Here is a 21,395-nt window from a genome sequence, read left to right on the forward strand (position 1 = left end):
CTATGACACTAGACAGTTGTCACAAAACTACTTGTAATTAGTCTACAATTGAGTTCACACATTGAGAAATTACCCAAAGACTCCACTGAATCCTCCGGTGAACGCAGGCTTTATTAAGTAAACAGCACACATAAATACAATCACATCAAAAAACCCTTTTGAACTTGTTTCATTTACAATACAAAATAAGAATGAACAATGCAACAATATATAACTCCAGGTGAAAATCTCACAGGAAACAGAAAGAACCTTACATTAGGAACATGTTTATGTCAGAGTGTGTCCACCAGTACTTCTAGAATATTCCATCAAAAATGCCAACAAAAGCATCTTCCTCTTTGCTGCTGGTGTTATATGCAAAAGGGGGAAAAAAAGGAAAAAGGGTATTTATTAATCCTGTAAGGAAGTATGCTTATCCCATATCCCCTGCATATAGGATCACTTTTTTTATTTGCTGCATGCAATAGGTGTGAATCAAGGCCACTTTTTTACCTTCTATTGAGAGATGAGCTGGCGTTGGGTGGGGCACTCAATGCTGAAAAGAAATCCAATCTCCTAGTCACTTTTGCCTCCTCAGGCTGTTTTAGAAGTTCTAATGATGTTTTTATAGTGGTTTCATCACTGAAAATATTTGGCCTCTGCACAACAAAAAGAAATAGAGCCATGATTCATGTCTGCACATTAGCTTGACTGCTGGCTGTTACATTTGAGAAAGGTGAGGTTAGAACCATTAACTGAAAAATAGCACAAGTATGAGCTTTACTGTACTAACTGAATAAATAGACAGTTAAATAGATAATAGATAACTAAAAGATGTCAACAGACAGAAAATGGTGTTCTCAGTGTTTTTACATATAACAACTAACTGCACAAATAGACATGTGCACATTCCCGCGTGTGCACATACATGCACTTTTGGATTCCACTTGGGTGTGATCCTCTTCTGTGGTATGAATGTCCGGCTGACTGGTGAGGGTCCCGCTTTTTTGATTTCAGGACTGACATTTGTTGAAGTCAACCTGAAATAATCATGAAAAACATTTATTACACATGTATTGTTATTAAACAGTCCAACCATCTTCCATGCTCCTTGTTTCTCATGACAATGCGACAAATGAGAAGAATAGACACTTTTTGCATGTGATATCAAGTTGTCATTGTAAATCGTGTAAAAACTATAAACTTTGACACTTGTATTTTACTTTAGATTTAATCTACACTATTACGATTTTTAATCGACTAAAACTAAAAGAATAGAAAAGAGAGGGCGGCTGTCTCCTGAATCCAAACTGGGAGCTGTTTCCAACGGAAGGGAACATGAAAGCTTTTACTTTTAGAAAATCCAGGATCAACAACTGGAGTCTGCAAATATGACAAATTTTCTAATGGTTTCTAATGGTTACTATCTCACTACACATACAGTATGTCACACAGTTTCTGGTTCCTGGCTTCCTGGTTATACCTTACTTGTTGGTTAATGGTGCATAAGGTTGTGGTCTTACCTCAGTGGTGTAGTCACAGCGGTTATAGAAGGTTTGATGTGTGAGTGGCTGAGTAATACTGGTGCTGAAGCTGTAACATAGCCTACATAAAGACATATGTATAGTGTTAATTAAACCATAAGAACATCTGATGTATAATCCCACATGGGCATGTGTGCTTAAGGGTATCCAGTGATATTAAAACATCACGGTGTTCATGTCACAATGAAGTCCTAATGACTGAAATGTGTGAGAAGCTGATTTTCAGTTCACTCTACCTGGTGTGCGGTTTTCACCACACTGCTGAATTTGAGGTTGTGCAGTTGTGTATGAAGTCAGTGCTGGCTCGCTGGCATGGATCAGATTATCATCATCAAAATCGCCCCAGTCATCCCACTCGTTTCCAAGGTCAAAGTTGACAGTCGGTATCTGGAGGGATGAAGTATTTTTGCAGAGAGCAGCCTGTTCTGGCAGTGCGGTGGAGCTCTTTGAGTGACCCGTGCTGGTTATATTGACCTGGTTTAGATCCTGTTGAGAGTCCTGACTCCCAACACTCATATCTGTGGTCATCCACACCGAGGAACCTCAACACAAAGGAAGATAAAAGCATGGTCACATCATCAAATCCTTCTCAACTGTGTGCATTTATAAATTCAACTTGAAAAATAATATCTATCTAATATCTTTTTAGATTCTTCCATCTCCCACGCAGCTATTGATTTCAAAGCTGACCGTGGTTGGGTGATACTCGTTAAGTCTACCATTTAATCTTGTGTATGCTGAATAAACCTGTTCCTGAGTATGTCTGACTTAATTAATATGTTTTATTTTGTTACTACAGTCCATATAACAATTGTCTGCACTTGGACCTCCTCTGAGCAGAACTTAAAGCTGAGCAGAACAAAAACATGTGAACCAACAGGATGGTCCGTCTGCCACTGAGTTTGAAGTTATTTAACAATACTTTGATGGTGAGGATGAGCTGCAGCAGCGTTTTGGGAAGGCCCTCCCATCGTTGTGTACATGTCCTCCACATAATAGTCATCATAATCTCAAAAAATAAAAAGAAAGAAAACAGCTGATGATATAACATATCAATGATATATGATATAACACGTGACACAAAGAAGATATGATAGGAGTGACATTCAAATGTTAAGGAATATGTGGAGCTTAGTCATGTCACTCGTTTACCTCCGTCAAGGTCATTCAGGCTTTCTACGTCAGGTAGTTGAGCTTCACTTGCCAAGTCAGTCCCAGACTGAGGTCTCACTGAAGCTTTACAGAGATTTTCTTTATTCCTTCAGATGGAAAAAAAACCAAGCTTGAAAGTAATGTGAGCCAAGTGCGTCTTTGCTCATGACTGTTGAGAATCTAATGTTCAGCTTTTCTTTTAAGGAAACTATTAACATGTTTGCACATAAGAATCAAGATAAATCTGTAATTTCAGTGTGGCTGTGTGTACCATGAAGGGGGTGGAAGCATCTCTTTGGGTTTGTAAGCAAACCTTTGCATGCTGAGCGACACAGGCTCCTCAGCCATTTTCATCTAAAGAAATAAAACAGAACATCACCCATATTATTAATTAGCTCAGGAATACAGACAACGTGCCCGCCGTGTGCAGAAGACGGTTTTCTTTACAAAAAATATATATATGCCATTTTCTATAATTAGTTATTTTGGTGCAAAATATTACAAAAACCCAAAACAATGCTTATGCCCTCATAGTTATACACAGAGTATATCTGCCTAGGGAACTTTGGACTGAATGAGCTTCGAAATATTTTATATTTTATACTTAATAAAACCATCATAAAGGGTAATTAGCAGCTGCTAATCCAATACAGTTAATTAACTGATCATCAGCAAGTGTGAGCGCCTCTATAAAAGCAAACTTTTTGGCAGTTTACTGGCATGGAGCATTTATGTGTGTGTTAACACAATGCCACAATATTCTCAAATTCACCCCAAGATTAGATCATGCAGTGTTCAGAGAAAGAACAAAAACAGTTCTCAGTTAGCATGTTAAACATTGAAGATCATGGGAGTACAATTACAAAAAAAGACTGAACAAGTACAGTGTGCTTGGAAGGATTTCCAGGAGGAAGCCTCTTCTCTATAAAAAGAACATGGCAGCACAGCTTAGGTATGCAAAATTGTCCCTGAACAAACTACAAGACTTCTAAAACAATGTCCTCTGGACAGACAAGATCAAAGTTTTCCATAGTGCACAGCAACACAATCATCAAGCATATCAGCATAAACACTGTAAACCAACTGTCAAGCATGTTGGTGGAGAAGTGATGATTTGGGTTTGTCTTATAGCCACAAGACTTGGGCACCTTTAACTCCACCATGAACTCCTCTGTATACCAAACTTGCTCTAAACTCATATGTGAAGCCATCTGTCTCCAGCTGAAGCCTGGCTGAAATTGGGTCATGCGCGATCAAAACAAAACAGAACCACAGCAGCAAATCTACGCCAAGGCGTAGTAATGGCCCAGTCAAAGTCCAGGCCTCAAGCTGATCGAAAGACTGTGGCAGGAGAAATGAAACAACGCTGTAAAGTAGAAGTTTTAGAGCTCGACTTATTGGATTTTTAAGATCGATACTGATATTTGGTGATTTAAAAATCTAACATTCTGATTTTTTTTAAATACACTAGTGTTATGATCCAAGGTTGTCAGTGTTTGTGTTATGTGCGACTCCTCCCACCAGAGGATGGCTGTGGGTTTTTTCCCCTTTCTCTCTTAGGAGGTGGACACCTGGGCGTGCCTGCTGAGTAGCTGGGTGGAGTCTCTTCCTGTCTTGGGATTGGATAATTGGTTGATCACCTCCAGTACTTAACTACCAGATGACAGCCACCTGGCCCCCCTCTCTACTAGCCTCCACCATCCAACAAAGAGCATGTGTTTTTGATTCGTTATTTTGATAGAGTGTCTGTGCCCAGTAATTTGCAAGTATAACCTTGTGTGTATGTCTGGCGTTAGTACCTCAGTTTTGTAAATAGCTGTAAAGACTTTCTTTTTTGTATAATTGTATTTTCTGTATGCCAAATACAACTTTAATGCACATACTATGTGCATTATATATGTTTCAGTGTCCCTTATTGCTACTAAACAATTTCCACTTATAAATCCACAATAAGGATTGTTTACATTGCATATACGTCCTATTCTTATAATAGGACATATATGTAAGTCTGCCATGTGGATAGTGCATATCTTTTTTTATTTGCAACTTCCATACTTGACTGAAATTTCTTTTAATTGTTTTATTGTAACTACTGGTGACTGGTCAGCTTCTGCAGTTTCTTAGGAATAAGAACATAATACAATGTTATTCTGCTGTACTGTTTATGACCTATTGAGATTGGTTGGATATAGCACACCCTCAGACACACAACACATTTAAAAGTCTAGATAAAGCTACTGAAAGTATGAGATGTGGGTTCAGATATGGTATTTTGCTCACTTTGAGTCGCTTAACAGGGGTCGGCGCAAATGTGTCACATCGGCTCCTCAGGTCTTTCAAATATGAAGTGAAACTGGTTTCTTGGTTTGCTGACCTCTTTCTTGTCACAGTAACACCTACTTTACCTTGGGAGGACATGCATGAACACTGTTGGCACGCTGTGGCAGGAAGGACCTCTGCACAGACAGATTCATAAAATGCATCATACTCACAACAGTCATGGGCACAGAAAGCCTTGTTTTTGCAGAAGTGGTTGCAATGTCTTTTATTGCCCATATCTGCAAAAGAACATTTTAAAAGTTTAAAAAATATAACATTTGAAGTCTGAAAAAAATGTATCAACAAACAAAATATGCATTTGCCTCAGAAGAAATACAATATTTATAAACCGTATCATGATAAAGCATGAAAAAGTAATCTGTACCAAAGCTACAACTGCTCTCTTCTCCCACAGATGTGCCGTTCTCCCTGTGAGTTGCAGCCTGATTTGTTGATAGTGGTTTCAGCACCGATTGCGGTCTCCTGGCATCCTGCGTTGTGTTGTGTGGATTTTCAGTCCCAAATCTTCGAGCTGCAGAGTAGTACACTGTGAACTTCTGCTGGATGTCCAGACCCACTACAGCAGAAGAAACGAATGGTAAATCCTCTCCTTACATATATTCAGTCCAGTATAAGAGTCTATACACCAAAGGACACAGTGAGCTGTTACCTTCATTTAAAAAAATACAAAAAATTGGAACCAAATGTCATGTTGCTGTTTTCCTCTTTTTGGTTACAATGTAAATGTGCTTCCATGGTTTACCATATTCTGAACTGATAAGATGCACACTGATCTCATCTCCTTTCATAGCCTTCGCCACCTCAATCTTCTTTGACCAGCTACCACCCTTCAGCAGCATTACGTCCCTGGAAAACAAACAGCATATGTTGGCGTTCCATATTTTGGCTTCTTTTACAAAAGGTGAAAGTCAAGACATGGTGTTTTATCCTCACGTGAGTTTCTGCAGAAAGACGACATTGTTATCAGCGTCTCCGATGACGACAGAGGCATAATGGTGGTCTTGAGCTGCTCTCCTGGTCAGCAGCTGTGCTTGGTTTTTGAGGCTCACTTTAAGCACAATCTCTGCTGTGGTGCTGCTGTACCTTGGAAGCTATAAATCACAACAGCTTTAGAGGAACATGATACAGAACAGACATGGAAATAAACACTTAAATGTGTTGATATGGGTGAAAACAGGTACAATTTTGAAATAGCTTTCAAATAAAAGCCAAGAAAATATAAATAATTTAAATGCTGGACCTTCAGCAAGCTAACAGTATACTGTGCCATTTTACATATTAACAAGTAAGAGATTATGTTGGCTAAAACGCATTAAAGAGGGAACTGTGGCTAACTGAAAGCTCAAAATAATCTCCTTTGATTTTTTGTAGCCATGCCCAGAAGAAATCACATTCACATTAACTGCCCTCTTGAAGCTCTCGTGTGAGCAAAGGCACAAATTGTCAAGAATGAAATATGTAAATGTGGTTTAAACATCCAGCACAAAAAAAAAATCAAATTTTAGTGTATTTTTCTATTTTTCACTACATTTATGATCAAATATTTATGATTTCAGATTTTTTAAGATCAACAAATATGAAGTGATTGTGCCTTGTGCCGTGATAACAATAGTTTGCAATGCCATTTACCTGCTCCACCATTACGTCATACTTTGGGAGGTGTATGACAGACTCTCTGATTTGGTTTCCAAATGGCGGATGCCTATTGAGAATCTGAACATAAAGTTTGCAAAAGTTACACCCAAACACTTTCAGCAGACATTAAGTGCTTGAGGAGATGCTTAACATTAACTGAGTGATTTTGAAAAAACAGAATTACACTTTCGCCTTTAGTTGTTGGTATTTAACATCAACCTGATATCACTGTAACAGACACACCAGTTCACCGTGTCCAGTTCACATTTTGTCGCTCCAAAATGTGAAATGTACGAGCATGCAGACGTTGCAGTAATCTGCAGTAACAGCGGAGGGAGATTTTTTTTTTTCAAAGCCAACATGAAAATAATCATGGGAAAGCGTTTAAACAGACACATTTAAGTGTACGTACATATTAGTTTAATAGAGTCAGATGATTAAGGACACTGGAATGCACTTATGTTTTTAGCTCAATACCAACTTTCTGGCTTTAAATATATTACCTCCTGCTGATAATGCAATGTCAGCATGCACTAATGCAATTTCTCCATGTGTGTCCATTTCACGCTTTGCCTCTCCACATGAAATGGACAGGCATGAAGAAGTGTCCATTTCAGGTTTGGAGAGGCAAACGTGAAATGGACACGTTTTGTGAGGATACTTGGTTAAGAAACTAGGTATTGTTGTCTACTCTTGTTTTTTTAGTTGGTTTTTTTTCACATTAACCTAAAGTGTGAAAGAAATAGTGGCATCATGTGAAGGTAAAAGTAGGTGGGTGTAGGGTGGTGCAACTTCCTCATGACCTGGCCAAAGTTTGTAGTCACACACATGTGAACCAAAATGTACCACGTCAACCACACACCCACTGAACAACAAACTGAGCACACAAATTAAAAGCTTTAGATTATTTAGATTAGATTAATTATTAGATTATCTTCAGATCATAAAGCATTTTACTTTTAAGTATTACACAGACTTACCAGCTCAAGCTCTCTGGCGTTGGTTTGCTCTATTTTGCTGAATGTGGTGAGTCCAGCATGCACCATGGCAGTTGACAGAGTTTGGCCTGAAACAACCCATGTTATTACTTAATTACTATAAACTGTAACGACAATATACAATTACCTATTGTGTCACTTTATTAGGTACACCTGTTCAACTGCTTGTTAGCCGCAACATTATTTAACATGATGACTTTGAACATGCTGTGGTTGCTGATTGCAGATGGGCTGGTCTGAGTATTTTAGAAACTGCTGATGTACTGTGATTTTCCCACATAACCATCTCTAGGATTTACAAAGAATGACCTGAAAAGAGGGAGTACCCAGCGAGTGAGTGCCAGTTCTCTGGGAGAAAATGGTCGACGCTGCAAATGGGAGAATAAGAATAATAAGCAGACTGCTTTGAGCTGATAAGAAGGCAACTGTAACTCAAATAACTACTTTTTACAAACAAGGAATGCAGAAGAGTATCTCTGGAACCTTGAAAAACCACACTGGGTGTCACTCCTGTTAGCGAATAACAGGAAACTGGAGGGACTCACAAAAATGCAGAGCACTGGAAACATTTTATCTGGTCTGATGAGTCTCAATTTCTACTGCAACATTCAAAAAAGCAGGGTCAGAATTTGGCATCAGCAACATGACATCAACGGTAGGGTGGGGGTGGGGGGGTGTAATGAGGTGGCATTTTATTGGCACTCTTTGTGCTCCTCAGTACCGGCTGAAGTTCTTTAAAACACGACAGCCTCCCTGAGTATTGTTGCTGATCATGTCGATCCCTTTATGACCACAGTGTACCCATCCTCTGATGGCTGCTTCCAGCTGGATAACACACCATGTCACAAAGCTCAGATCATCTAAAACTGTTTTTTTGAACATGACATGAGTTTGTTGGACTCAAATGGCCCCGGGGGTCACCAGATCTTAATCCAATAGAGCACCTTAGGGATGTGATGCAAAAGAAGAGTCAGCTGACAAATCTGCAGCAACTGTGTGATGTGATTATGTCAATATGGACCAAAATCTCTGAGGAAAGTTTACGGCACCCTGTTGAATCTGTGCCATAAAGAATAAAAGACAGAAATGAAGGCAAAAGGTGGTTCAACCCAGTACTAGCAAAGTGTACCTAATGAAGTGTCCAGTGAGTGTACGTCTAAAAGAAAGAATATTTGGTTTATTAATATTTCCATTATGCAGCAGTTGTGGCATAATAATATTTCTTCTAGTATTACTGCATGAGCAGTTGACCTACAATGCAGTATGCTGTATCAATTTATAATGTAAAAAGAACATAGAGAGGCATCCACCTATCTTTTCCAGCTGTTTGGAAACATAGGGTGAGTTTTCCCAAAGCTTTGCTCTGAAGCACTTAGCCAGGATCAGGGAGTTGACCACAGCAGAAAAAACAGCCTTGACCCTCTGACTCAGAAACTCAGACAGACCTGAATGGGATCATAATAAAATCAAAACTTAAAAACATGAATACAGGCAACTCGTCTTTTGTACGTTTCTTATTCCCTGAACGTACATCTGCTGATGCGCATGCCAATCCTGAAGATCTTTGCTGTGTCCTGTGTAAGTCCAAAATCTTGAACTGGGATGGAGCTTAACTGAGCCTGAATCAAACTACAAAGCACAATATTTATGTACATGGACAATCAGTAATACAATCCTTTAACACTGCAAATTCTGAAAAATATAAAATCAAAAACTACACTTTCTTTTAAACCTACCAGTTTACTTTCATCTCACTGGTTTTGATCTTTCCGTCAATGGGATACCTGGAAAAACGCATAAAGATTTAGTTTTCACTGGCTTGTGTCTATCTCACCCCCCTATTATGCATTTCCCATATAAAACAAAGTTTTTGATGCTGTGCATACATTTGTGCATCCTATAAATGTGTCTGACCTGATGGTGACTCTGTTTTTGTCCCTGTTCAAAGCATTCAAGGACCTTTTCTCATTCACTCTCAGCTGGATGTCACTGAACTCTCTGCTCTTTGACAGCAGCTCAATCTGTACACACAATACAAGGACGGTGAATACTCATAATGGTTATTTTTTCTCTAGCTAAGTTTAGTTTAGTTGTGAGAGGCAGCAAGAGAAAGAACAAGGTCAGGCATGCTGTTCCTGCAAAATGTCAAGGATAACACTGTATAGAGTCAATCTTGAATAAATGCATTTACATCAAATACATAGTACAGAAAACCTACCAGATCAGACAGGTTTTCAGTCCCAGACACTTTACTGAACTGTTTCATGGTGTCAAAGGCAATGCAGTACCTAGCCATCAACCTGCCAGCCTCTGTAAGAGAGAAATAAATTGCTTAACAGTTTCAGGTTTTTAGACTTGGCTGCAAAAAAAGACATGAAAACAGCCTGAACATCTACCTGTCGGTTTGATGGTGATATCCTCATCCATAGAGATCAGCCCAACAGAGGACAGAGAGTTGAGATTCTTCAGACACAGTTCTAATGAAGATGACAAAAACGGTACATAGCTTAAATTTCAATAAGGGAACAGATCCGACACTTACATTTGAGCAAAAAAAACAAGCAAACTCAAAACCTCTTTAAGCAGCCGGGTTACTGTGGCTTGAATATTTTTGTATTTTTCTAAAAGTAACCTACAGTTTCATAAAAGTACAGCTATGGCCCACCTTGCAATTTTGCTTCAATTCCACATCTGTCTAGGTCGGCAGAGAATCCTGAAATGAAAATGCGGACAAACTGACACTCACTGGTTTTTTAAAAAATTAACGGACCTCACAGCTGATTAACAACAAGCAGAAGACAGGAGAAGGCTCTAACCATAGTGTGTGGGGTTCTTGAGGGCTCTGATGTAAAGGAAGGTGGAGCGAATCCAGTCCAAAGCCATTTTGACATCACTGATAGTCTGCAGAACAATTTCAGCATTCAAGTGTTCCACCAGGTGGCTGTGTAAGCTGTGGAAACAGAGTCTAGTGTTACCCCATGATCGTTTCACCTGTGTGTCCTCTTGAGAGAGCGATATGAAGAAAAAGAAGAAAAAGACAGAAGGGATTTTAAAGAGAGCATTACTACTGGTCCTACCTGCTCTCAATGACTTCTATCCCATTCATAAGCTTCAGGTACTTCTCTCTGGTTTGAATCTTGGTCATGATCACAGCAGTAGCAGATGTGTCAAACTGGAGGCAGAAAGGATGAAAATGAAAGTACATCATAAAGCCTAAATATAATAATGCATTCATTGCTGTTATATTCTGTCATAAACATGTCATTGCCTGTGGTCTTCCAGCACGGCCTATCATCTGGAGCAGATCTGCCTCGCTGTACTCCTGACAGGAGCCTGCAACATACTGCATGGTGGATTTGATCACCACCAGGTGAGCTGGTAGGTTTACCCCCATGGATAAAGTCCTGGTGGTAACTAGGATAGTAGAAATGAGAGAGCAAACACAAATTGAGACACCATAAAATAAAACAGAAGACTGGTTAAGTTATTCTACTAGTGCTCAGTTTGTTATGATCTAAGGATCTGCCTGACATTGGAGTTTTTGGTTTTTCACTGTTATTCCAGAGTTATCATTACTAGCATCGTTGGGTTGAGTTTTCCATATTTTTCTTAATGTTTGTATTTGTCTAGTTTTGTATTCATTCATGGAGTTTTTGTTATCTTTGTTGTTGTGTTTATTTCCTGTATTTCTGGTTTATTCCGCTAGTCTTGCTTTCGTCTCACGTTCGGTGAGTTTTCTGCTCTTTGTGTTTAGTCTTCTTGTTATTTCCTGTGTGACTCCCTTATTGTCTTCACCTATGCAGACAACCATTCGCACTCACGTTCACTCGCACATTCACACCTAATGGCAATTTGGATTTTCCAATTAACCTATCCCCACAAGCTGCATGTCTTTGGACGGTGGGAGGAAGCCAGAGTATCCACGCAAACACGGGGAGAACATGCAAACTCCACACAGAAAGACCCCGGCCTGATGTTGGAATTGAACTCAGGACCTTCTTGCTATGCCGCAACAGTGCTAACCACCGTGCCACCGTGCTGCCCAAAAAATATATTTTATCTTTTGCTTAAATGTTTATTCACTGAGCTCTCACTGTTGCTTCTGTTTCTAGTTTTTTTTTTATTATTTCATTTTTGTTTTGTTGCATTTTGTTCAAATTAATTAGCTGCTATTCCTCATGTAGGATACTTTTTTGTACAGGATACGTTTCATATTTTGGCTGTTGTCACACAATTTCAGCACTTTTAAGACAAATGAAGTATATCATCTTAAATATATATACTATTACCATCAAAATAACAATATTTCTTATTGTTGTACAGAAACCTAAGTTATTTTTGACACAACCCTGTGATTGGTGCAAGGAGCTGATGTGCAAAAACAATTACTGTGGTACTTGTCCTTCCTGTTTGTGTCAGCAGTGTGACAGGGAAAAAAAAGTATCATGTTGCACACTTGTGTGGTAACATATTACTTCACAGCGCAGGATAAAACTGTGCCTCACAGAGGACAGGCAGGTCTCCCATAGTGAAGGCTTCTTCTATCAACTTCCGATCAGACAAGTCAACTCCTGCGTGATGGTAGCCGACTCCTAACGCCAACAAATCTGGGCCGCAAACAAAGTTACCACAAAGTTATGTTAGACATTTGACATATTGCATATTCAAAACACAAAGTTTTCAATAAACGGGGTCACACACAAGTTAAGCACGATTTGTCTGTGTGCAGTGAAAGTGAGTGTGTTGTGTCAGCTTATTTAGCTGAAACTGTATTTTCTTCGGGGGGGGGGGCACGTTTTGAGTGCTTCCTTTACACATGTAAAGGAAGCACTCAAAACGTGCGGCTATCCTAAATGGGCGTTCTTAAAGTCAGCAAAGAGGCACAGAAAAGAAGACCAGACACCAGCGAGGGAGGATAAGAAGGACAGACGCAACAACATTGTCATCCCCTATGTAGCCGGTGTATCAGAAAACTCAGGAGAGTTTTCTCCAAGCATGACATCCCGGTGCATTTCAGACCCAGCAACACGCTCAGACAAAAACTGGTTCACCCGAAAGACAAAACGCCAAAACACAGACTTAACAATGTGGTGTATGCTGTACAGTGCAGCGAGGAATGCCCAGACCTCTATAGTTTTGCACTTACAGGAGAGTCTCAACACATCATTATCAGACCCACACACTAGAACTCACCGAAGACAACGCAACAAATTACGGGTATCTTACAGTAGCATGCAGACTAATGAGCCAACCCTTCCAGCCAGGCACAACGAAACACTCACAGACAAGCTCCATCCATCGCATCTTAAGGATAAAGGACACTCTTTCGAGGATGCCAATGTTCACATTTTGGACAGAGAGGACAGATGGTTTGAAAGAGGAGTGAAAGAAGCCATCTATGTCCACTGTGAGCACCATCTTGAACAGAATGGCAGGTCGACAGCCAAGCTCAAGTCAATCTATTATAGACAAGTTTAGAAAAACAACCAAGGCTGACCAAAGTGCTGTACAGTAAATACAGATAAAAATACAATAGAACACAATTTCGTAGTAACACCTCGCTGATAAAAATAAAATAAAAAAAATAAAACAAATAAATTAAACCTTTCTAAAAGCCAATGAAAAGAGGTGAGTTTTAAGAGCGGTTTTAAAAGTTTCTAGGCTTTTGGAGAGTCTGACGTGAGGAGGTAAGCTGTTCCACAGTCTGGGTGCAGCCACAGCAAACGCCCTCTCTCCCTTTGTCTTTAATTTATACCTGGGAACATCTAAAAGCATCAGGTCGGCTGACCTCAAAGATCTCCTGGGGCGATAAGTACTAAGGAGTTCTGACAGGTAAGAAGGTGCAGTGCCATTTAAAACCTTAAAAGCCAGCAGTAAGATTTTAAAATCAATCCTAAAGGCAACTGGGAGCCAGTGGAGAGAGCAGAGAACCGGAGTGATGTGGTCTCTTTTTTTTGAACCGGTCAACAGGCGAGCGGCAGCGTTCTGCACCAGTTGAAGGCGATGTAGACAGGAACGATCTAGGCCAGCATAGAGGGAATTGCAGTAGTCTAGCCGTGAAGTAATAAAAGCATGGACCACTCTTTCTAGATCGTTCCTGCAAAGGTAAGACTTGACTTTGGCTAAAATCCGCAAATGATAAAAAGATCCCTTAACTACAGAGCTGATTTGTTTATCAAGTTTAAAAGCATTGTCAAAAATAACACCAAGACTCTTAATGGAAGAAGTGCAATCGGAGGTTAGGGGTCCCAAAGAGTTTACAACACCAACTCTCTGCCATCTATAATCCAGTTTTGAGATCCCTTCCCAGACGCCTTAACGCCCACTCACATCCTGGGCCATGCTGACCTCAGGAATTCGCATGATAAGGTGGGGCCAGGTTTCACAATGAACACACCCGAAACTCTGGCTGATTGGGACCCACACCCAGTTTCACACCTTGGCTCAGGCGATTAGAGGATCATCAGGGGGTCCTTTTGTCCCTCTGTGGGGGGTTACTCCCACTAGGTTTATATCTGGGACTCTCCACCATTTGACCTTAGAACTGAAGAAGCTTCTCGGATGAGAGGTGAAACGTCTTCAAGCAACTTAAAGAAGTCCAGACGCTTTTCTTTGCAAGCTCCTTTGATTACACTCTATATACACTGTGTCTGCACTACAAGTGTCTTTGTCATCTTGTTACTTTTCGGCCATACACCAATATGTCACATAATCATCAGTTGACAATGTCAAAACTCACATAAATATGACCAAATGCAACATCTGCATTATTGAATGTGTTTTCTCCAATTCATCGTACATAAGTTAGATACAAACGAGATCTGTGAGTTCTGTGCAGGCCATTCAAGTTCTTCAAGCTCATTTCTTTAGACTTTATTTTGTGTCGAGAGGATGTTGAAACTGAAACTACAAAGCATCACTGAGCACATTGCAAACCACTAAAGGAGGCCCCAAGGTCATTTTTCTTTTAAAAAGTACCACTGATAACATGTTTCAGATACCTTACCTCTCAGTTTAGAATCAAGAATGGAGTTTGCATATTTCATCAACCTGCAGAGTCAAGCAGATCACACAAGTTCAATCAGAACAGCCTGCTCTGTAAACTTGCACGTGCGCGGATGTTTCACTGCGGATGATTGAACATCAAACCTTTGCTTGTGCTCGATGCTCATGATGAATCGAGCATCCTTAGCCAGAACTGCGGCTGACTGCTGAGTTCCTTTCCTTGTAGAGCAAAACTACGAGACACAATTTTCATATAATGAGGCAAAAAAACCCAAAAAACCTGCATCTTCTGTCATGTTCAGAAAGAAAGCATAAACAACATGCAGTTTGGATACATTTTACAACCCACCACAAGTGCAGGCTTCTGCTCAGCGTACGTCTGTATGATGTTGGCTATCTTGTAGTTAAGTGCCAAATCAAACTTGAACTCAGTTTGATTTGGACCACAGGGGAATCCCAGCACCACCTTCCTTAGCTTCACCGGACGGTGGCTCTCATCCATATCCAGATATATGGCCGGGCCGTTCTCATTTGACAGCCAGTCTGCTATCTAAAAACAAGCAGGAAGTTTGAGAATCCACAAGTTACTGATCTACAAATGAGAGACAATGCAAACAGGTACAGCGGGTGCTTACATCAGATACATTGGGTATGGTAGCAGACACAGCCACAACTCTCATAGAGAGGCTGGCCTCTGGATACTGTGAAGTCCTGAAGGTGTGTACTGCCTTCATCCTGCTCACCACCACTTCCAACGTGGCACCACGGGTTGCATCCTTCACGACATGCACCTGGTACAAAAATATTTTTCATGTGTGGAAACGGCTCAGGGATATTTGTATGCACGTAAAATACAAAATCAATCTTTATGTTTTATTATTAACATAAATGAGTGCAAGTCTAAAGGAACTAGGCCAGCGTCTGTGTACTCCCATAATACAGACTCCAGGAACAAGATGTTCCATCATTTTTAATGGATAACCTCAAGTAAAATAAAGTGCTGAGGGCAGAGGCTAATTATGTGCTATCGTGCAATGTTCCATCCTAAGACACAAAGTAGCCAGTGCATCCCCCACTGTGCAGGAAAATAAAGAGGCAAGAAGTAACATCCAAAAACGGTTCTGTGAGCAAAATATGTGACAAACACACTGACCTCGTCGATAAGGAAGAGCCTAACTAGCTGCAGCAAACAGTTATCCTTCCACTTTCTGGTCATGCTGTCCCACTTTTCCTTAAAAATATAAATGATCATGTATCAATCTATGATGCATAGAAATATAACAATATTTAACTAAGACATAACATCTTATTTTACATTTCCCCTCCTTTTCTACCCTTTATTTTGCATTTGCATAATTATGCTGCTTCATATTGTCACATACAGGTGTGGTCAGGATGATGTGGGAGTCCTGAATCTCAAAGAAGTCATCGATCTCTGTGTCACCAGTCAGCTCCTTGCAGGTCAGCCCCAGAGGACTAAACTTCTTTTTCCAGCTCTCAAAGCACTGACTACAGAGAGCTTTGATAGGGGCCACTGGTGAAAACAAACAATGGATTCTTTATACGAGAGCTTCATAAGTCAAAAATCCTCCCCCCAAAAATTATTGGAGTAAAAAAATCAGAACATGGTGAAAGTAACACACATATTCAAAGCCCCTGTGTGTGATTATAGCTAGGTGTGCCATTTCAAAGCACTGAATAAATGTGAATGAGCAGTGGGATTTAGCAGCTTATAGCCAATAATACTGCATGCTCACTATATACAGCTTTGACATCTCTCCAGGGCTCTGGTGTCTCCATTAGCAGGCGAATGATTGCCAGCTCAAACAGCACTGTTTTACCAGATCCAGTCGGAGCACAGGCCACAAAGTTTTTATTTGTATAAAGAACCTGCAGACAGACCAAACACACATACACTGGAGGACACAGTGCCAGGGGTAGTTTACATTTACACAGGTGTAAATTTACATTTAACCAGATGTGTTTTTCATGATTTCTGTGTATGCAGATTTACAAACAAATGCTTACATCATCCAGAGCTTTGGACTGAACGTAATTGAAAAAGGGAAACTCACTGAAGACAGATCTGAACTTAAATGCTGTGTAACAGGTTTTAGGAAACATCACTTTGATTCAGACACCACCTAACAGCTTCAAATTGTGTCAATTTGAACAAGAAAAAGGATACGTATTTCTGAAACTGGGCGCAAAACTCCAGATCCAGAAGATCCTGAAATGACAATATTATTTAAGACATTATAAATTTTCATTAATGCAAGATTTTCATTGAAACAATTACACATTGAATTGAATATGCAGCATTTGGTAGTGTTGTACATTTGTGACGAAAGAGAATCTGCTGATTCTTTGCAGACTACAATGGGTTAAAATGGCCTCTATTGTTCCTGTCCACTGCGTCTACTATTCACCACCTAGTGACCAGTATGTTTCATTACACTGGAGCAATCAATGGGCAGAGCTCACCTCATCACACCCAAATACACCATGGCAGCTGCTGCCATGGCCAGACATTGGCATGTTGATGAGCTGCAACACTTTACAGAAGCTATATGAGCTGTATTTAAAGAGCTCCTACACAGTGAGCGCAGCGTCAACCTGCCAGTATATCAGTGCAGTGTAACACCTTGGATTAGGAGCGGCCGAGGCGTGATGGGCGGAACGAAACCTTTCTTTGTGCCCTTGTCCTGCATCTCTGCATGTGCCGCCTGCTGCGGGGGTCGGCCGCTCGCTGCAGATGAACCCATGGGAGGGGGTGAGAGGGTGGGCTTGGAGGGGAAAGGAGGAGCTGCGCGGCCAACTGTCGCCCGTGGCGGCTGAAGAGGAAGAGGAGGAGGAGGAGGCGCTGTCGCCATGGTAACCTGACTGAGAAAAGTTTGAGGTCTGGATGTTGTCTGATTGCTGCCGCCACTGCTACTGAGGTCACCTGTGTTTAAAGAGTCACCTCCACTGGTATACACCTGAATATTGAACAAGCTGTTGTGGGAAGGAGGAGGAAATAAAGAAATAGAAGAGAAGAGAGGTGGAAGCAGATTAGACTGTTAGGGGGCTGCACAATCAGGTAACAAGGCTAACATGGAGGATAGCTTAGCATCTTCTTGTGTTATTATGAGTCCAGAGATTAAAGAGTAAATCAGCACTACGGTACACATGTATAAAAAAAATGGAAATGTGTGTTTTATAGAGTGAATGATAGTAATCCTGTTAGTTTAAACATCCCACGGGCCATATAAAGCAGATCAGCAAAGAGTTGACTTGCTTTTTATGGCATCACATGGGTCACATACTACAATTCTGCAGTTAAAACGCCTTGAAAACAAGGAACTGTTACGTTTCTACTCATCATTAAACACATGCAACACAGTAAATATCTGAAAACAATGTGCACATAACTAAGACTTTCCTTGTCCGTAGAGGCAGGCTTTTGCTGCAGTCCTGAGACAACCATCTGCTGAGGCCCACATGACCAGAGTCCTGCAGGGTTTCATCGCCACCTCTGCCACTCTGACAACCACCCTGAGAGTAATCCCTGAACCCTTCACCTCCCTGGAGGCCATCGCATTGGCTGGTGCTGCTGCTGCTACCTCCGTTAGTCTTCTCAGTCTCTTTCTTATCACTGTTAAAACTGCAGGAACTGCTGATTGCTGAAGGTAGCACCTTAAGGCCAGCAGATCCTTTAAAAAGAGGCTGAAACTTATGGGTTGCCTCTGAGAAACCTGCAAGTCACATTGAAGAATGAGAAAGAGTTGAATCCAAGTTGCTGGTAGCTGTGATGCGTTTCCCTCTAAAAAATTTAATAAAGCCGCCTTCAGTGCTTTGATTAGATTAAACAAAGTTAACATCGGGGAATTAACCTTTCCATCTATACCTGAATATATCATAAGACCCAGATTCAGATTTGTTTATGCAAAGTCAAAGAAAACTGGGAATGCTTTCAAGCCTATTCAAGCCACTGAGTCAGTGAGTCACAGAGTTAAATTTAGTAGGGCTTCAATTGGCCTGATACTGAGCAGTTTACTCAAGTCAAGTGAAAAGGAATTCAACCTAATCCTGAGCACAACATACTGTATCGTGTAGAGAGCGATTCAGCTTCCTCTTGTATATCCTGAGTGGCTGGAATATGAGTAAGAGATGGAGGCTCTTCCAGCTGCCATGGACTGACCTCCTGGTGCAGTGGTTTTCTGTCAAACAGAATAATTCAGATTACAGGGGTAAAGACAAAAGGGAATAAGTGGGACACCTTTTTGTACTTACACTTCATGGACAGCGGGTTTGTCAAAAAACAGACCATCCAAGGCCAAGGTGCAGTCATCAGAGTCCAACATCTCATCAGATAATACAGCTATGTACTCACTGAATTTGAATACAAACCGGTTTAGGGGTAAATGATTAAGAGGAAAGAAAATAGAGATTCAACAAATGCATATGCACAACTGACCTGTTCGCTATAAAACCTAGATTAGAGAATGTGGGGAAACTGCCATTGTTGCTGCCAACCAAAGGACTTTGGTTTGTGGTAAAGATTAACACAGAGCTAACAGGTTTATCTTCATTTTTGTTTCATGACTCAATCAAGCCTCTTAATGATGTAGTTATACCATGTTTATGCCCTTATGGCCTTAAAGTTTTCAATCCCCACAGTATCATAGCATTGGGCAGATAACATGGGAATGATTTAGCTTTAATATACAGTTCTGTGCTATAATCTTGAGCCATCCCTCATTATTAAAAATATTTTGAATCCAGATTTTCTTGGTATTACAAAAAAAAAACATCTGAAGGTGTTTCAAAGTTTTCCTTTGGACATTGGGTGCTTTTTCAGTCCAGTCCTTGTACCTGACCATTTTACGAATTTTTTGTTGTTGTTTGTTAAGCCAGTTAAAAATAACCTATGACTCACTGAAGCATGAAAGGGTACCAGTGTTGTGTCTACAAATAACAGACAATTTATAAAAGAACCTATTTTAAATTCTATCTTTAGGCACTTTGTTACTAGCAGCTGGTCAGCAAATAATTTCTTTACATTTCTGTAGTACAAAAAATACCAAAGATCACAAAGTTTGGCAGGCATTAAAATAAAATTATTGCATCAACAAGGTGCTTCCCAACGAGCTGTTAGCTGAAAATGCATCAGATCTCAGTACTGTGTGCAGTATTTTCCTAAGGAAAATAGTAAACTGGGCAAGCAGAGGACAAAAGAAGAAGTATAAGGCCAACAAAACTATCTATAGCACATGAACAGTATCTGAAAGTCATGACCTAATTCCGATTCGCCAAGCAATATCATCTGGAAAGCGTCTGATTGACAACACCTTCATTTTTTGAACATGACAATGATCCCAAACACACTGCAGATGAAGTAAAAGCATACCTGTATATAGATAAACACACACACACACACACACACACAATGGCACACTATCACACTATGGATTCTCCTCCCCAGAGCCTGGACCTCAACATTTTTGAAGCAGTGTGGGATCATCTTGACAGAGAACAGAAGGCAGCCAACATCCAAAGACGACCTCTGAATGTCCTTCGAGAAGCTTGGAGCACTAGCAAGACTACTTAGAGAAATTACAGGAAAGGTGCCTAATTCTACCTGCCTAATGCTACGTAATTTCCCCAGGGATTAATAAAGTATTCTGATTCTGATTAAGTGAGTTCAGGCTGTGATGAAGAATAAAGGTGGTCAAATATCAACTTTCAAGCACGTTAGAATTATATGAACTCTGTTTTTTTGTTTTTGCCTTATATACTGCATTTCCATGTACGTTTGAACATGTTTCAATAAATCACTGCACCTACTGCCCACTTTCCTAGCAAAGGCCTTTTGCACAGCCCTCCTGTTAGTCATAATCCAGTTGATATCGCTTTAGCATTTAAGCTAATACAAGTTATTAACAGATTTCTTGAAAATGTTTACAGCATGACAGCTCACCTCCTGAACAAAGCAACATACAATCTGTTTGCATTTCATTTGCATTTAAATGAAGGTGTTTAAGAGCAAAATGCTTACATTATTACTTTTCTAGGCTGTTATGTTAAGGACAAAAAAAGTGTCGGCAGCTTTAGTTTAGCTAACATGTAAGAACCAGCTAATAACAATAAATTATGCAGACATTTTGACGGTTCACCGCTTAGGTAAGTTAAAAACAATGTCTTTCTTAAAATGATGACTGTATACCCACCTGTGATAACAGACATTACTCTGCAGATACGAAGACATTGTTTAGTCAGGCCTGAGTTTAACCCCCTGACCTCACTCCACAGTGACTGACAATAGTTTTATTAATACGTTTTCCTTTTGACAGTGCTGAACTCAGTTGTAGAAAAATGCCCTTATAAACAATCAGGGGCAGGTATAAGAGTGGTTACAGGATTTATTTTTATATTTTGTCGCGTATGTTTAAAAAAATGTGTCTCAAGTCTTTAAACTACGAGGCAGAGAGTTACAGAACTAAGCTAATAACCGGCTACAAACGCAACAAAGACCCAAGAGAAGACAACCATGGGGGGGGGGGGAGTGCTAACATTTCTCCTGTGTTGGCATACAATTCCTGTCTGTGCGTCAGTAGCAACTTTAAAAAGCAAGACCAAATGTGTGCTTAAAATAATCCAGACCAAACCTATCAATTTATCTTATCAATTAAAACTGTGATTATACGACATCAAACCCCCCCAAAAATCTGCTACCCAAAAGAGATGGTCATTAACTCTGCTT

At 40.2% G+C, this 21,395-nt stretch overlaps 1 protein-coding gene across 3 annotated transcripts; it reads right to left on the reverse strand.

The window, feature by feature from the left end:
- Nucleotides 1–93: 93 nt before the first annotated feature.
- hfm1 (helicase for meiosis 1) lies at nt 94–21,184 on the reverse strand. Of its 3 annotated transcripts, none has more exons than XM_014339096.2 (40): nt 20,863–21,184; nt 18,926–19,024; nt 18,737–18,852; nt 18,075–18,387; nt 17,298–17,647; nt 16,842–16,883; nt 16,682–16,752; nt 16,411–16,543; nt 16,036–16,187; nt 15,807–15,884; nt 15,289–15,444; nt 15,003–15,203; nt 14,798–14,886; nt 14,655–14,698; nt 12,154–12,255; nt 10,917–11,062; nt 10,726–10,820; nt 10,465–10,598; nt 10,314–10,361; nt 10,045–10,125; nt 9,867–9,958; nt 9,563–9,669; nt 9,385–9,432; nt 9,180–9,277; nt 8,959–9,093; nt 7,631–7,716; nt 6,645–6,728; nt 5,949–6,106; nt 5,758–5,861; nt 5,380–5,571; nt 5,168–5,233; nt 4,956–5,080; nt 2,947–3,029; nt 2,676–2,782; nt 2,446–2,532; nt 1,760–2,065; nt 1,503–1,584; nt 908–1,019; nt 493–638; nt 94–341 (listed from the first exon to the last, which is right to left on the reverse strand). In XM_014339096.2, exons 1-40 carry the CDS (start codon nt 20,898–20,900, stop codon nt 296–298), a joined length of 4,752 nt encoding a protein of 1,583 aa, XP_014194582.1. In that variant the 5' UTR covers nt 20,901–21,184; the 3' UTR covers nt 94–295. The 3 variants fall into 3 exon arrangements, with proteins under 3 accessions (XP_014194582.1, XP_014194581.1, XP_014194588.1); XM_014339095.2 differs by having other exon boundaries at nt 94–344; XM_014339102.2 differs by lacking the exon at nt 2,446–2,532 and having other exon boundaries at nt 94–344.
- Nucleotides 21,185–21,395: the final 211 nt, after the last annotated feature.

This window comes from Haplochromis burtoni, unplaced genomic scaffold, assembly GCF_018398535.1.
Source record: "Haplochromis burtoni strain Fernald_Lab_line unplaced genomic scaffold, NCSU_Asbu1 Contig_266, whole genome shotgun sequence".
NCBI classification, from domain to species: Eukaryota; Metazoa; Chordata; class Actinopteri; order Cichliformes; family Cichlidae; genus Haplochromis; species Haplochromis burtoni.